General features: G+C 48.7%; 1 protein-coding gene across 4 annotated transcripts in view; it reads right to left on the bottom strand.

Annotated features, from left to right (window-relative positions):
* SCAMP2 (secretory carrier membrane protein 2) overlaps positions 1-10230 on the bottom strand; it is a 32673-nt gene extending 22443 nt beyond the window's left edge. For all 4 annotated transcript variants that reach the window (XM_021940739.2, XM_021940738.2, XM_009210644.2 and 1 more), the window contains exon 1: positions 9924-10230. In XM_021940739.2, the coding sequence (XP_021796431.2) occupies positions 9924-9980 (57 nt within the window). In that variant the 5' untranslated portion in view covers positions 9981-10230. The remainder of the gene's footprint in view (positions 1-9923) is intronic.
* Positions 10231-15343: the final 5113 nt, after the last annotated feature.

The raw sequence follows: 15343 nt of genomic DNA, 5'->3' as shown, positions 1-15343 counted from the left end.
AAAGAAACTTAGCAAACAGTAAAGAGGAAGGCAAGAACCACATTTGCAAAACCACAGAATCTTTATTTATTTAATATATATATATATATTGGCCGGGCGCGGTGGCTCAAGCCTGTAATCCCAGCACTTTGGGAGGCCGAGACGGGCGGATCACGAGGTCAGGAGATCGAGACCATCCTGGCTAACACAGTGAAACCCCATCTCTACTAAAACACAAAAAACTAGCCGGGTGAGGTGGCGGGCGCCTGTAGTCCCAGCTACTCAGGAGGCTGAGGCAGGAGAAAGGTGTAAACCCGGGAGGCGGAGCTTGCAGTGTGCTGAGATCCGGCCACTGCACTCCAGCCTGGGCGACAGAGTGGATGTCTCTATATAAAAAATATATATTTTATATATATATATAAAATATATATATATATATATTTTTTTTTTTTTGAGATGGAGTCTCGCTCTGTCGCCCAGCCTGGAGTGCAGTGGTGCGATCTCCGCTCACTGCAACATCCGCCTCCCGGGTTCAAGTGATTCTTCTGCCTCAGCCTCCTGAGTAACTAGGATTACAGGTGCATGTCACCACACCCAGCTAATTTTTTATATTTTTAGTGGAGACGGGGTTTCAGCGTATTAGCCAGGATGGTCTCGATCTCCTGACCTCGTGATCCGCCCGCCTCAGCCTCCCAAAGTGCTGGGATTACAGGCTTGAGCCACCGCACCCGGCCGAGAATCTTTAAAAACAGCTTGCATGTGTTCAGAAGATGAGAGAAGGTTATGGAGGCTGTAGAGGGGTGTGTGGAGAGAAGTCTGGAGTATCAGTGAACCAGTCTGAAAAGGGTGGGGCCAGACTGTAGGACTTTGGATGTGGCTCTACAGGCAACGGGGAAAAACTAGAGATTTGCAGGCAGGGGTGCCATGATCAAACAGCAGTGAAGGGAGTGCAACAGCATGGGAGGACAACAGTGGAAAGACTGGCTAGGACACAACTGTCAACATGGGTGAAGGGAGGACCAAATTGGGGGACAGCAGCTAGGGATGGAGAAGAGGAACAAGAAGGGCTTCAGAGACCTTCCTCACGTCAATGCCATGGGCTCAGCAACTCTTTGGGTTGGCCTGGGAATGGAAAGACTATAGGGCAGGGAAGGGAAGGGAAATAACAGAGTTGAGGCCAGGCACAGTGGCTCATGCCTGTAATCCCAGCACTTTGGGAGGCCAAGGCAGGTGGATCACCTGAGGTCAGGAGTTTGAGACCAGCCTGGCCAACATAATGAAACCTCGTCTCTACTGAAAATACAAAAAGTAGCCGGGCATGGCCAGGCGCGGTGGCTCACGCCTGTAATCCCAGCACTTTGGAAGGCTGAGGTGGGCAGATCACGAGGTCAGGAGATCGAGACCATCCTGGCTAACATGGTGAAACCCTGTCTCTACTAAAAATACAAAAAATTAGCTGGACGTGGTGGTGGGCGCCTGTAGTCCCAGCTACTTGAGAGGCTGAGGCAGGAGAATGTCATGAACCCGGGAGGCAGAGCTTGCAGTGAGCGGAGATCGTGCCACTGCACTCCAGCCTGGGCAACAGAGCGAGACACCGTCTCAAAAAAAAACAAAAACAAAAATAAAAACAAAAACGAAAATTAGCCAGGTATGGCGGCATGAGCCTGTATTCCCCGCTACTCGTAAGGCAGGAGAATCGCTTAAACCGGGGGGGCAGAGGTTGCAGTGAGCCAAGATAGTGCCACTGCACTCCAGCCTGGGCGACAGAGCAAGACTCTGTCTCAAAAAAAAAAAAGAAAGAAAGAAAGGAGTGCCCAAAATAAGTGATTGTGGGAGAGGAGGAACAGGTTTTTCAAGGGTGGGTGTAGTGGGGTAGAGAGAGGATCTGAGAAGATATTGAGTCAGGTTGGAGATAGCTGTGGAATATTTCTGGTTGGAAGGATTGGGAAGGTGCAGGTGTGAGTTGGAAATAGTGGCTTGAGGCTCAGGAGGAAGCTGAGAACTAGAGATCTAGACCTGGAATCACTGGAATGTGGATGCTATTCTGAAGCCATAGAAATGAAGGTATAAAGTGAGAACAGGGTAATCCCAGCACTTTGGGAGGGTGAGGCAGGATTGCTTGAGTCCAGGAGTTCAGGACTACCCTGGGCAACAAAGTGAGACCTCATCTCTCCAAAAAAAAAAAAAAAAAGCCAGGCATGATGGCGTTTGCTTGTAGTCCCAGCTACTTGTGAGGCTGAGATGGGAGGATTGCTGGAGCCTGGGAGATGGAGGCTGCAGTGAGCCATGATTGTGCCACTGCACTTCAGCCTGGGCAACACAGTGAGACTCTGTCTCAAAAAAAAAAAAAAAAGAAAAGCGGGTGTGTGGCTCACGCCTGTAATCCCGGCACTTTGGGAGGCCGAGGCGGGCAGATCACGAGGTCAAGAGATCAAGACCATCCTGGCTAACACGGTGAAACCCCGTCTCTACTAAAAATACAAAAAATTAGGTGGGCGTGTTGGCAGGCGCCTGTAGTCTCAGCTACTTGGGAGGCTGAGGCAGGAGAATGGTGTGAACCCAGGAGGCGGAGCTTGCAGTGAGCAGAGATCGTGCCACTGCACTCCAGCCCGGGTGACAGAGCGAGACTCCGTCTCAAAAGAAAAGGAAAAAAAAAGAAAGAAAGAGAAAGTTTAACTTCTGAACTTCCAATAGCATGAATAAAAACAAAAAAAGAACTCTGGAATACTCCTAAATGTACAAGACAGGAAGTGAAAACAGGCTGAGGAAGGTGAGAATTACCAGGATAAAAGAGGCCAAGGATGGAGAGAATTTCAAGAGACTGGCCAAACAAGCATGTCAGTCACAAGCAGCAGATGCATTCCAGGCTCATGACTCTCCAAGAGACCATAAGATCTAAGAGTGAGGATGTGCCTTGGGGTGCAGGGGTGAGGGTCGACACAGGAGTGCAGGGATGAAAGCAAGCAGGAGTGACTTTTGGTTCTTGGCAGTCCTTCACCCAAAAATACTGTTTTCTGGCCAGACGTGGTGGCTCACACCTGTAATCCTAGCATTCCGGGAGGCCGAGGTGGGTGAATCACCTGAGATCAGGAGTTTGAGACCAGCCTGACCAACGTGGTGAAATCCCATCTCTACTAAAAATACAAAAATTAGCCAGGCATGCTGGTGCACACTTGTAATCCCAGCTACTCAGGAGGCCGAGGCAGGAGAATCTCATGAACCCAGGAGGCAGAGGTTGCAGTGATCTGAGATCGTGCCACGGCACTCCAGCCTGGGTGACAGAGTGAGACTCCGTCTCAAAAAATAAATGAATAACCCTGTTTTCCCAACTGCCAGGCTTTCTGTGTTCAGCCCAAGCCCTCTGTGCCATAGGGCTCTGCCCTTCCTCCTGAGAGCCCTCCCAGCTCCTTTGGACACTGCCTTGATCCCACTCGTGATGTGCTGTCACTCTCAGTGAGCACTTCTTTTCTTTCTTTCTTTCTTTTTTTTTTTTTGAGATGGAGTCTCGCTCTGTCGCACAGGCTGGAGCGCAGTGGTGCAATCTTGGCTCACTGCAACCTCTGTCCCCTGGGTTCAAGTGATTCTCCTGCCTCAGCCTCCCAAGTAGCTGGAACTACAGGCGCCCGCCACTATGCCTGGCTAACTTTTGTATTTTTAGTAGAGATGGGGTTTCACCATATTGGTCAGGCTGGTCTTGAACTCCTGACCTTGTGATCCGCCCGCCTCAGCCTCCCAAAGTGCTGGGATTACAGGCATGAGCCACCGCTCCCCGGCCTCAGTGAGTATTTCTTAGCTCTCCTGCCAGAAGCCATTGACCACATACTATGCTCATTTACCATGGTCTCCTGCACAGGCCTGCGGAGCAGCACAACCTTAGTGATGTGCACTAACGTGAACATCTCAAAGCAGCACTTGCTGGATGGGTCACAGCTTGCAAATGTGCACAGCACTCTTCTCTCAATGAGTAGCAAGTACCCCTTGTTTGTCCTAGTTAAATATTACCATTTCTCTGAACACAAGATTATCCTACCCCAAGTGTTTCCAAGAAGACTTAACAGAAGAGTCAAAGTTCATCTGTCTCTCTAACCCAAGTTTTAACACCCAGCCTGGTCCAGGTGCCAACAATAAAGGCAGGAATCCTCCCGTCTGGGCAGCTGTCTGCAGTCACAGTGAAGCTGTAAGAACCTTGCCATTTTCAAATTTCTTGAGACAATGAGCTGTTACACAGTAAAGTTCTACCAGGTCCATCTGGTGGTTCCAAGAATTCCCAAAGTTACAGTCAAGCTGGGACCGACCCTCTCTGCGAAGGTCCCAGTGTCTGCACAGGGAAATTCAAGCAACTTTTGTTCACACCCAAATCACGTTTCTGCTGCCACTTTCTCCTCCCACAGGAGAGAAGTATTTCAAATCCTTGGGAGGCAGCCACAACACCGAGATTATCTTTTAACTGCAATGAGGCAATGTGTGAAAGTGATATTGTGTGACTTGGCAACTTACAAATACTGAAAGGTTTTCTCTGTTCAATGCCACCACCTATTCCACTTCCTCTCCTTGAGATCAATGCTGTCTGCCTGGGATAATCTGGCAAAAGTGCCAAGTGGGAAAGCAGCCCTAGCACTTGCCTGGGTGGTCTGATTTCTGCTGAAAAATGGATGGTACAATGCCTCCCTTTAGCTTTCCACCCCTTCATCACCTGACAGGACTTAATGAGAAACTTTTGGGAGCAGACACCCTGGATCATTCAGAAGCAGAGACCGAAATACTCAGAGGGTACAGAGCAGCCACCATAACCAACAGAGGAATTAGGGTGTGCCAGTGGAGGCTGTGAAATCAACAGCACTTGGCTTGCAGTTTCCTGCTTCCTCCTAGGAGGTGGGCAAACCCCTGTGGCACACTCATATCTTAACTTCCCATTCACAGCTCTTTCTGTGCAGGAAGTTTTCTAATCATCCCAATTATAACCACATGCAAGGAAGAGGTCATAAAAGCCCACGCCCACAGTGCAGGGTGGAAGCAGGCACTTAATAAAGAACCTTGGATGAGGAAGTCAACTAAATGGTGCACTGGAGTTTCAAAGGATATAACGAGTGAGCAGAAAACAGATTCCATGGTCGAATAACTGTGAGAAATGTTGGGTCAAATAAAGCTGAGCCAATGTCTTTTTGTAGGATTTCTCAGTCTTCAACAAACTAACAAGCCTTGTGAATCTTTATTTTGGTTTCTTTGTTTGAGACAGAGTTTCACTCTATTACCCAGGCTGGCATGCAATGGCACTCCTCAGCTCACTGCAACCTCCACCTCCCAGGCTCAAGTGATCCCCCTGTCGCAGCCTCCCGAGTAGCTAAGCCCACAAGTGCATGCCACCACATCCGGCTAATTTTTTGTATTTTTTGTAGAGATGGGGTTTTGCCATGTTGCCCAGGCCATTCTCAAACTCATGACCTCAAGTGATCCACCTGCCCTGGCCTCCCAAAGTGCTGAGATTACAGGCATGAGCCACCGTGCCTGGCCAATCTTTGTGAATCTTTGAAAAAACAAATAGGCTGGGCACAGTGGCTCATGCCTGTAATCCTAGCACTTTGGGAGGCTGAGGCGGGTGGATCACCTGAGGTCAGGAGTTCGTGACCAGCCTGGCCAACATGGTGAAACCCTGTCTCTAGTAAAAATACAAAAATTCTGAGTGTGGTGGTGGGTGCCTGTAATCCCACCTAGTTGGGAGGCTGAGGCAGGAGAATCGCTTGAACCCAGGATGTGGAGGTTGCAGTGAGCCAAGATCGCACCATTGCACTCCAGCCTGGGCGAAAAGAGTGAAACACCATCTCAAAAAAAAATAAAGAGGGGCTGGGCGCGGTGGCTCAAGCCTGTAATCCCAGCACTTTGGGAGGCCGAGACGGGCGGATCACGAGGTCAGGAGATCGAGACTAGCCTGGCTAACACGGTGAAACCCCGTCTCTACTAAAAAAATACAAAAAACTAGCCGGGCGAGGTGGCGGGTGCCTGTAGTCCCAGCTACTGGGGAGGCTGAGGCAGGAGAATGGCGTAGACCCGGGAGGCGGAGCTTGCAGTGAGCTGAGATCCGGCCACTGCACTCCAGCCCGGGCGACAGAGCGAGACTCCGTCTCAAAAAAAAAAAATAAATAAATAAATAAATAAATAAATAAACAAACAAACAAAAATGAAATAGGTAGCAAACCCAAACCTATTTGACCATAGAACCCTGAGCACCTTTCAGGACTGGCATTGCTTTAAAGAACTGTCTTAAAAAGCCCAAGAATTTTCTCCAGTGGAAAAAATAAAATAAAACAAACAAACAATAATAAAAAATAAAACATTTAAAAAACAAAAGCACAAGATCTGTATTATTCCATCCCCTCACACTGGAGAAAAAAGGTAGCTTAGCTAATACTAATTTGTTACTTTCACCACTCCCAGTACTCTCAAGAATGGTGACAACAGGATGATGCTACATTCCATTCTTTCCTTAGCCAGCCTAAAATAGTCCCAGTGCAGTTTAACACCAACGTCTGAGCTTCAAAACCTTTAAAACAGCCCTGTCCTGGGAATGAGACCCAGGTCAGCCCCTTCCAGCTGCTAAATAGCTGATGATTCTGGCACATACCATCCTCATTGAGGTCTTGGTTTCCTCATCTCTAAACTGAAGAGGTTAGAATAGAGTTCTAAGAATGTTCTCAGCTCTAACAGTCAACCATGGACTCTAAACACCAGGTATATTTTTGCAATCCACCATTACACTGCATGACGGAAATAAAAACGACTGTTCTGGAGTGTGACTAGGTGTGACAGTTTCTGAGTCTATCGCTTTTCCACCTGCTCTCTCCTGAGCTTGGTGCCAACACCCTGAGTAAATGAAGCTGGGCTCACACCCAGGCACCCAAGGGCTGCACCTCCCAACATCCCAGCCCTGGGAATGCAGACACCACCATCTCAAGGAAAGGGCGGGTAAGCAGACACCACCATCTCAAGGAAAGGGCGGGTAGCTCTGACCAGGAGAAGACTCAGAGGCCTCACATCCAAAGCTGTTTCTCCCCATACCACTGTGTGCCAAGAGGAAAAGCCCAGCCCAGGATGAGGAGGAGCAAATCGCAGCCAGCCAGCCAGCTCTCTCCTTCCCACCCAGGACTCCCCACCAGATGTGGCTGACAGGACCACAGCTGCTTCCTGTCATGCCATTTCCTGGGGCTTCCTGATGGACAGACTGTCTTGCTAGAATGCAGAAGTTACTTCTACCACAGTTTGCACAGTCATTTTTGGAGCCAGAGATGAGGTTTAAGACTGTCAAGCAGCTATTAATACAGGGTAGAACTATCTTGCCCTCTGCTAGCACTAGAGCAAAGCTCTCTGCATCTTTAGACAACTGACTTCCTCTCTGTCAGACAGCATCAGACTTTTTATTTCTGATTCTGACAGGACCAAAAAAAACACATAAAAAATGGAAAATCATCACATATGGCATACACCATAAGGCTACAAGATCCTACTAAAACCCAAACCCCAGTATACAGCAGTTTTGTAATTAAAGTCTGTTACCAGAAGACATTGGCAGAAAAAAAAATGCAAATCTTTCTTTATTCGATGAATAGAGATGACCGTTTGCCTTACATAAGAGACAAGGTCCTTGCAAAGGCTCTGTCAAGAAACATTAAGCTACAAGAGGAATGTTCAGAATTTCCTGATGTTCTAAGGAACAAGCTATCAGAATTTGCCCTGAGGGCTCCTGTTGGCTAAGACACCTTGAGACCAAGAAAGAAGCGAAACATTTTCACTCTCCTAACAGCGTATAATTATTTAGTTCAAGTCTCCTTTGATTTTGCTCTGACCCTTGAAGCAATTCAAAGTGGGAAAACTCATGCTGTGAATGGCAGGAAGGATTACTTCAAGGACTTCTCTGACACCTGCAGGAAACTTAAAAGCTGCCAGTGACCAAAATAAAGGACAAGCAGGGTGAGTTAACGTGCCGATGACATCCTGACAGAGCAGAACATCAGGGCTCATCATTCACCAGTCAGCACAAACAAGCTTCCCTAGAACAGGTTTTGAGCAGATGTGAAACAAGAGGCATAGGAGCTCTGGAGCTAACAGTTCAGCCCCTCATGGTAGAAAAAGATCATCCCTGTGCTCTCAGCTCAAAGGCAGAAAGGTGTGGGCTTTAAGTAGGAAGACTGTCCTGTGGCTCATGCCTGTAATCACAGCACTTTGAGAGGCTGGCGCCGGGGGATTGCTTGAGACCAGGATTTCGAGACCAGCTTGGGCAACACAGTGAGACCCCTTCTCTACAAAAATTTTTTTTAAAAGGAGTAAGGCCCAGTGGCACATGCGTGTAGTCCCAGCTACTCAGGAGACTGAGGTGGGAAGATTATTTGAATCCTGGAGGTCAAGGCTGCCATGACCTCCACTGCGATACAGCCTGGGCAACAGAGTGAGACCCTGTCTTAAAAATGAAAGAAAGAGGGCCAGGCGCGGTGGCTCACGCCTGTAATCCCATCACTTTGGGAGGCCAAGGCAGGCGGATCACCTGAGGTCGGGAGTTCGAGACTAGCCTGACCAACGTGGAGAAACCCCGTCTCTACTAAAAATACAAAATTAGCCCGGCGTGGTGGTGCATGCCTGTAATCCCAGCTACTCAGGAGGCTGAGGCAGGAGAATCGCTTGAACCCAGGAGGCAGAGGTTGCAGTGAGCCAAGATCGCGCCATTACACTCCAGCCTGGCAACAAGAGCGAAACTCTGTCTCAAAAAAAAAAAAAAAAAAAAAAGGTGGCTCACGTCTGTAATCCCCGCACTTTGAGAGGCCGAGGCGGGCGGATCACAAGGTCAGGAGATGGAGACCATCCTGACTAACACAGTGAAACCCCATCTGTAGGCTGGGTGCGGTGGCTCAAGCCTGTAATCCCAGCACTTTGGGAGGCCGAGACGGGCGGATCACAAGGTCAGGAGATCGAGACCATCCTGGCTAACACGGTGAAACCCCGTCTCTACTCAAAATACAAAAAAAATTAGCCGAGTGAGGTGGCGGGCACCTGTAATCCCAGTTACTCGGGAGGCTGAGGCAGGAGAATGGTGTGAAGCTGGGAGGCGGAGCTTGCAGTGAGCTGAGATCCGGCCACTGCACTCCAGCCTGGGCAACAGAGCGAGACTCCGTCTCAAAAAAAAAAAAAAGAAAAGCCAGCTCACAGGTCAGTGCATCTCAACTATGTTGCCACCACACATAGGTCCATCAGACAAACGTTCCCTGGTCCAGACTTTTTCAGAGCCCCGCGCACCTCTCCTCCCTCCCTAACCCAGACTCTCCTATCTGGTCAAAATCCACTCCAAACTAGACCCATGGCCAAAATGCGGAATTCTTATCAAGGACATTTTTCAACTTGGGCTACCTTCCCACCCTCTCCCAGCCTTCTTTCCCTGACAAATCTCAGGGGCTCTCCTGTACTGTATACACTAGTTTGGCAGGTGGTGGAGCGGTGGCAGGTGTCCTGGGCTTTTCCCACATTTTTCCACCCCACCACAGGCTTCACCACCTCCTCATATATTGCTGTCATCCCCTCTTCTAAGGTGACTCAGGACAGGTGTCTATCCAAGAATGAGGGAATGTGATAGCCACATTTCGCTTCCCCCTGACGCTAGGGGACTTCCCTAAGGGTCCGACCGTGCCTGCTCCAGTCCCCTTCCCTAGCACAGCCCAGTCTCCGGGTGCTAGAAGACCCCACTCTCTCCAAGACTTCAGCGCCCCGCCTCCTCTGCAGTTCCACCTGTTGCTAGTCGCGCCCCCCACGAGTTACGATAGGCCAGGCCTCAAAGCCCGCTCTCCCATTGGGCAGATGACCCGTCCCTCCTACGCCACGTCTCCCGGCTCTGGCGAAAAGAGGCCCGGGCGGCGGCCGTGGGCCCTAGGGAAATCTGAGAGCTGGGTGGCGGGAGGGGGGTTTACCTGGAAGGGGTTTACATCCACTGGGTCCGCGAAGGGGTTGGTGTCGAAAGCCGACATGGCGATCGGAGGCCGGCGGGCGAACTCCGCGAACGCTGCTGCCTCCGGGCACCCAGACCCAGCGGCGCTTCGTGTAGACCCTCCACTTCCGGGAGCGAGGCAGCGGTTCTGGCGCAGGCGCGGTGCCCTCCCCGAGGGGCGTGACCCTATGACGTCACCGATGTCCGCTCCGGCCCTCCCCCCCCCGCCCTGCCCACAATAGTGCGGCGGGTGGGCTTTTGGCTTCCGTCCACATCTTCGCTCTGCCGGGGATTCAGCGATCTCGGCTGCCTGGAGGGTCTGCGGAGCCAGAGGCGTGGCCGGAGTCCTTCCCCACTGCCTATCAATCTGACACCTTCCAATTTTATGTTTCTACAGCGAACTCTCAAAAGTGGGACAGGAAACGGCCCCTTCACTTCCCTGTAGACCAAGTTTGGGAAGAAGTCCAAACTGATTCCCCGCCAGAGGACAGGGGTGACAGGTGAGGCCAGAGGCCTTGGGAGAACTAGGAAAGCGCCTCCTCTGCAGAACGTGCTCCGGGAGAGAGAAGTGCCAGGATCATCCAGCAGTCCTCCACCAGAGCTGAGCCTGCTTCTTTTAGGGCTGCTCGCCCTCTGATGTCATTTCATCGTTTTAGGAACGAGGGTTCCTGGGTCCATCAGCTTCGGGACCTGAGTTGGGACTTGAACCTGGCCATCAAGCATTTATTAAGTGAATGAAGGAATTCAGCGACAGAGCCTCAATCATGGGGGAGGTGGCTGCTTCACTCTCCACAACTCCGCTTTTTTTTCTTTTTTCTTTTTTCTTTTTTTGCGACAGGGTCTCACGGTCTCCCAGGCTGGAGTGCAGTGGCGCCATGATGGGTCACTGCAGCCTCGAGCTCCTGGGCTCAAGCAATCCTCCCACCTCAGCCTCCTGAGTAGCTGGGACTACAGCTGGTCGCCACCATACCCAGCTAATTTATGGATTTTTTTTTTTTGTAGAAATAAGGATCTCACTATGTTAGGCTCGTCTCAAACACCTGGGCTGAAGTGGTCCTCCCGCTTTGGCTTCCTAAAATGCTAGGATTATACTCATGAGCCACTGCCTGGCCAAATCCACCTTATTTATTTGGATCTCTCTGGTATTCATCTCTGCTGTCACCGAATCCCAGCCACTGTCATTTTTACCCTGGACTCATAGAGTGCTGTTAATTGGTGTATTGTTCCTCATGCTGTAATCAAAGATCTGTTTAAAGGGGGCAAAATTGTCACAAAATTTTGTTAAAATTTTTCAATTAATTTCCATAACGGGCCAGGTGTGTGGCTCATGCCTGTAATTCCAGCACTTTGGGAGGCAGAGGTAGGAGGATCACTTGAAGCCAGGAGTTTGAGACCAGCCTAGGCAACATATCAAGACCCTGTCTCTAAAAAAAAATATATATATATATATACACACACACACACACACAACACACACACACACACACATATATATCACACAAACACATAATTAGCTAGGCATGGTGGCCTGCACCTGTCCTCCCAGCTACTTGGGAGGCTGCAGGAGGACTGCTTGAGCTCAGGAGGTCGAAGCTGCAGTGAGCCATCATTGTACCACTATACTCCGAGTGATAGAGTGAGACCCTGTCTCAGTTAAAAAAAAAAAAAAAAAAAAAAAATCAGACCAGGCAAGGTGGCTCATGCCTGTAGTCCCAGCGCTTTGGGAGGCCAAGGCAGGCAGATCACCTGAGGTCAAGAGTTCGAGACCAGCCTGGCCAACATGGTGAAACCTCATCTCTACTAAAAATACAAAATTAGCCGGGTGTGGTGGTGCACACCTGTAATCCCAGCTACTTGGGAGGCTGAGGCAGGAGAATTGCTTGAACCTGGGAGGCGGAGGTTGCAGTGAGCTAAGATTGCAACATTGCACTCCAGCCTGGACAAAAAGAATGAAACTCTGTCTCAAAAAAAAAAAAAAAAAAAAATTCATAAACGCCCAAATTCTTAGTTTGTCTTCAGGGTCCTAAAGGATCTGTCCCTACCTTTCTCTCCTTCTGGCCCATTCTGGTGCCCAACCCCTGATGTTCCATCCATGCAAGTACTTTTCAATTCCTCAAACCTTCCTTGTGCCCTCGTGTCTCAGGGCCTTTGCACATGTGTTCCCTCTACCTGGTAATCACTTAACCCATGCCCCACTATCATCCTCTGGTTAACCTCTCCTTACCTTCAAATGCAAGTTCAGATGTCTTTCTTCAGGGGTAGCTTCCCTTCGCTCTCTTGGTTACATCATCACCTCACACCCAACGTAAGCTCTCCTATTGCCCTGTACTTTTCCTTCACAATACCTATTGCAGATTGTAATTAATACTAGTATAGGTGGTTCTTTATGCCTGTATCCTCCACTAGACTGGAAGCTCTATGAGGGTAGGGTTAAGGTCTGTTTTGCTCACTGTTGTGTTTCTGTCACTAACATAGTATAAAGCACATGATACACATTTATTTTTTTTTGTGGGTTTGCGTTTTGCTTTGTTTTTTGTTTGTTTGTTTTTGAGACAAAGTCTCGTTCTGTCACCCAGGCTGGAGTATGGTGGCATGATCTCAGCTCACTGCAACCTCCGCCTCCCAGGTCCAAGCGATTCTGCTGCTTCAGCTTCCCAAGTAGCTGGGATTACAAGCATGCACCACCACACTGTTAATTTATTTTATTTTATTTTATTTATTTTTTTTTTGGAATTTTAGTAGAGACTGGGTTTCACCATGTTGGCCAGGTCGGTCTTGAACTCCTGATTTCAAATGATCTGCTTGCCTCAGCCTCCCAAAGTGCTGGGATTACAGGTGTGAGCCACTGTGCCCAGCCCACATGCATGATACACATTTAGTAACTATTTTACTGTTTTCCTCATCCATTCATTTTGTTTGTTTGTTTGTTGTTTAGAGACAGAGTATGGCTTTGTTGCCCAAGCTGGTGTTGAATTCCTGGCTTCAACTGATCCTCCCACTTCGGCCTCCCAAAGTACTGGGCCTACAGGTACACACCACTGCACCTGGTCATCAGTTTCTTTCACCTTCCTTTCCCCTGTCTAAATCCTGACTATCCTTTAGGGTTTAGCTCAGCTTTACTTCAGGAAATGACTGCACGCAAGTGGGAGGATGGGGAAGGATCCATTTTGTATCCCCTTAGAAACTGCCTGTCCCCAAGCCTCTATGGCCACCCCTCCAAGGGCAGCAGACAGATCTTTGCTATCTGCAGCCTCACAGGAAAACAGTCCACACCCCACAGGGCTGTCCTGCCTCTCTGGGTCTGCTGCAGCCAAGTACAATGCTGGGCTGGTGAAGAAAGAAGAACTTAATTATAACCAATGTGGTGGCTGCCCACCTATCTGTCTAATTCCCTATAAGAGAGACATCATTCATTTATGCTACAAGAGAGGAGATATAGAGAATGCAGCTATTTGCTTTTGGACCAGTTATTTTACCTCTCCAAGACCCATTTTTCTCATCTTGATCTTGAAACCACCTTTGCAAAAATTATAACTGAGGAAATTATGACAGTGGAAGAGATTAGACCTAACCTACTCCATCTTGCTTCTGACCTTTAAGCGGTCCTTGTTCATTCCTAGGTGTAGGCTGAACTAACCTTGGGAAGGAATTTATAGTTTAACTCTGAAACAAAATTGATAATAGCCCTCCCCCACCCAAAAAAAAAAAAAAAAAAAAAAAAAAAACCCTTCTTGCCTGGAGACCAGTCTGCCTTTCTGGACTAACAAATTAGCTACGAGATCAGAAATTACAGTTTAGAGACCATGCAGCCTCCAGCTGCAAGTCTAAACCTCCCCAGATTGCTTCTGAGGATAACATCACTATTGTAAAACCTAAGATCAGTGCTTGAGATATTTTGCAGACCCTGCACTCGATGGATCAGCTGACACCACCCCCGACAGTAATGTAGCTCAGCCAGTTCTGCCATCCCACTCAGGAACAGAAGACAGCAAGAAAAACTCATTTCGACCCCCTATCATTCCATCTCCAACCTGACCAATCAGCACTCCCTACTTGTCTAGCCCCTACCAGCCAGATTATCTTTAAAAACTCTGATCTCTGAGGCTGGGTGCAGTGGCTCACACCTGTAATCCCAGCATTTTGGGAGGCCGAGGCGGGTAGATCATGAGGTCAGGAGTTCAAGACCAGCCTGGCCAAGATGGTGAAATCTCATCTCTACTAAAAAAAAAAAAAAAAAGAAAAAAAAATTGCTGGGCGTGGTGGCAAGTGCCTGTAATCACAGCTACTCGGGAGGCTGAGGTAGATAATTGCTTGAACCCGGGAGGTGGAGGTTGCAGTGAGCTGAGATCGCGCCATTGCACTCCAGCATGGGAGACAGAGCGAGACTCCATCTAAAATAAATAAATAAATAGGCCAGGTGCGGTGGCTCACGCCTATAATCCCAGCACTTTGAGAGGCCAAGGCGGGTGGATCACAAGGTCAGGAGTTCAAGACCAGCCTGGCTAACATAGTGAAACCCTGTCTCTACTAAAAATACAAAAAATTAGCCAGGCGTGGTGGCGAGTGCCTGTAATCCCAGCTACTCTGGAGACTGAGGCAGGGAAATCGGTTGAACCCGGGAGGTGGAGGTTGCAGTGAGCCGAGATCACGCCATTGCACTCTAGCCCAGGCAACAATACAAGACAATGTCTCAAAAATAAACAAACAAATAAATAAATAAAATAAAAACTCTGATCCCCGAATGCTCAGGAAGACTGATTGGGGTAATAATAAAACTCCGGTTTTCTCCACAGCTGGCTCTGCATGAATTTACTCTTTCTCCATTGTAATTCCTCTGTCTTGATACATTGCTCTGTCTAGGCAGCAGGCAAGGTGAAGCCGTCAGGCGGTTACAATCTCACAGGGTTATCTTGAGAACTGATGAAAAAAGCAGTGTTTTTTCTCCCTCACAACTACAGACTCCCTCAACAGTCATTCAGCATAATACTTCTGACACCTGATGTGTGTGGGTTGTTTCTCCACACATCAAGCAATTCTGCAGCAGATACTAACTGGGTGTCCTTCAATTTAATTTAATTCCAACACTTTCTACCTGGAGATAGTGTCAGATTGTAACTGCAGTAACTTCATTGCCAGATGTGCAAATCAATACGCTAAGGCACCGGGTTGCAGCAAAGAAAAAGGTTTGTTTAATCGTAGGGGAACCTAAAGAGGGGATGGGAGAAAACCCCAAATATATTTTCCCAAAGTGTTTAGGGTTAGGGATTTTTTTTTTTTTTTTAGATGGAGTCTCACTCTGGCGCTCAGGGGTGCGATCTCGACTCATTGCAACCTCTGTCTCCCTCGGGTTCAAGCAATTCTCCTGTCTCAGCCTCCCGAGTAGCTGGGATTACAGGCGCCTGC

Source organism: Papio anubis, chromosome 7 (genome assembly GCF_008728515.1).
Source record: "Papio anubis isolate 15944 chromosome 7, Panubis1.0, whole genome shotgun sequence".
Classification (NCBI taxonomy): Eukaryota; Metazoa; Chordata; class Mammalia; order Primates; family Cercopithecidae; genus Papio; species Papio anubis.
The sequence above is the reverse complement of the archived record's forward strand: the minus strand, read 5'-3'. Positions and strand labels throughout refer to the sequence as shown.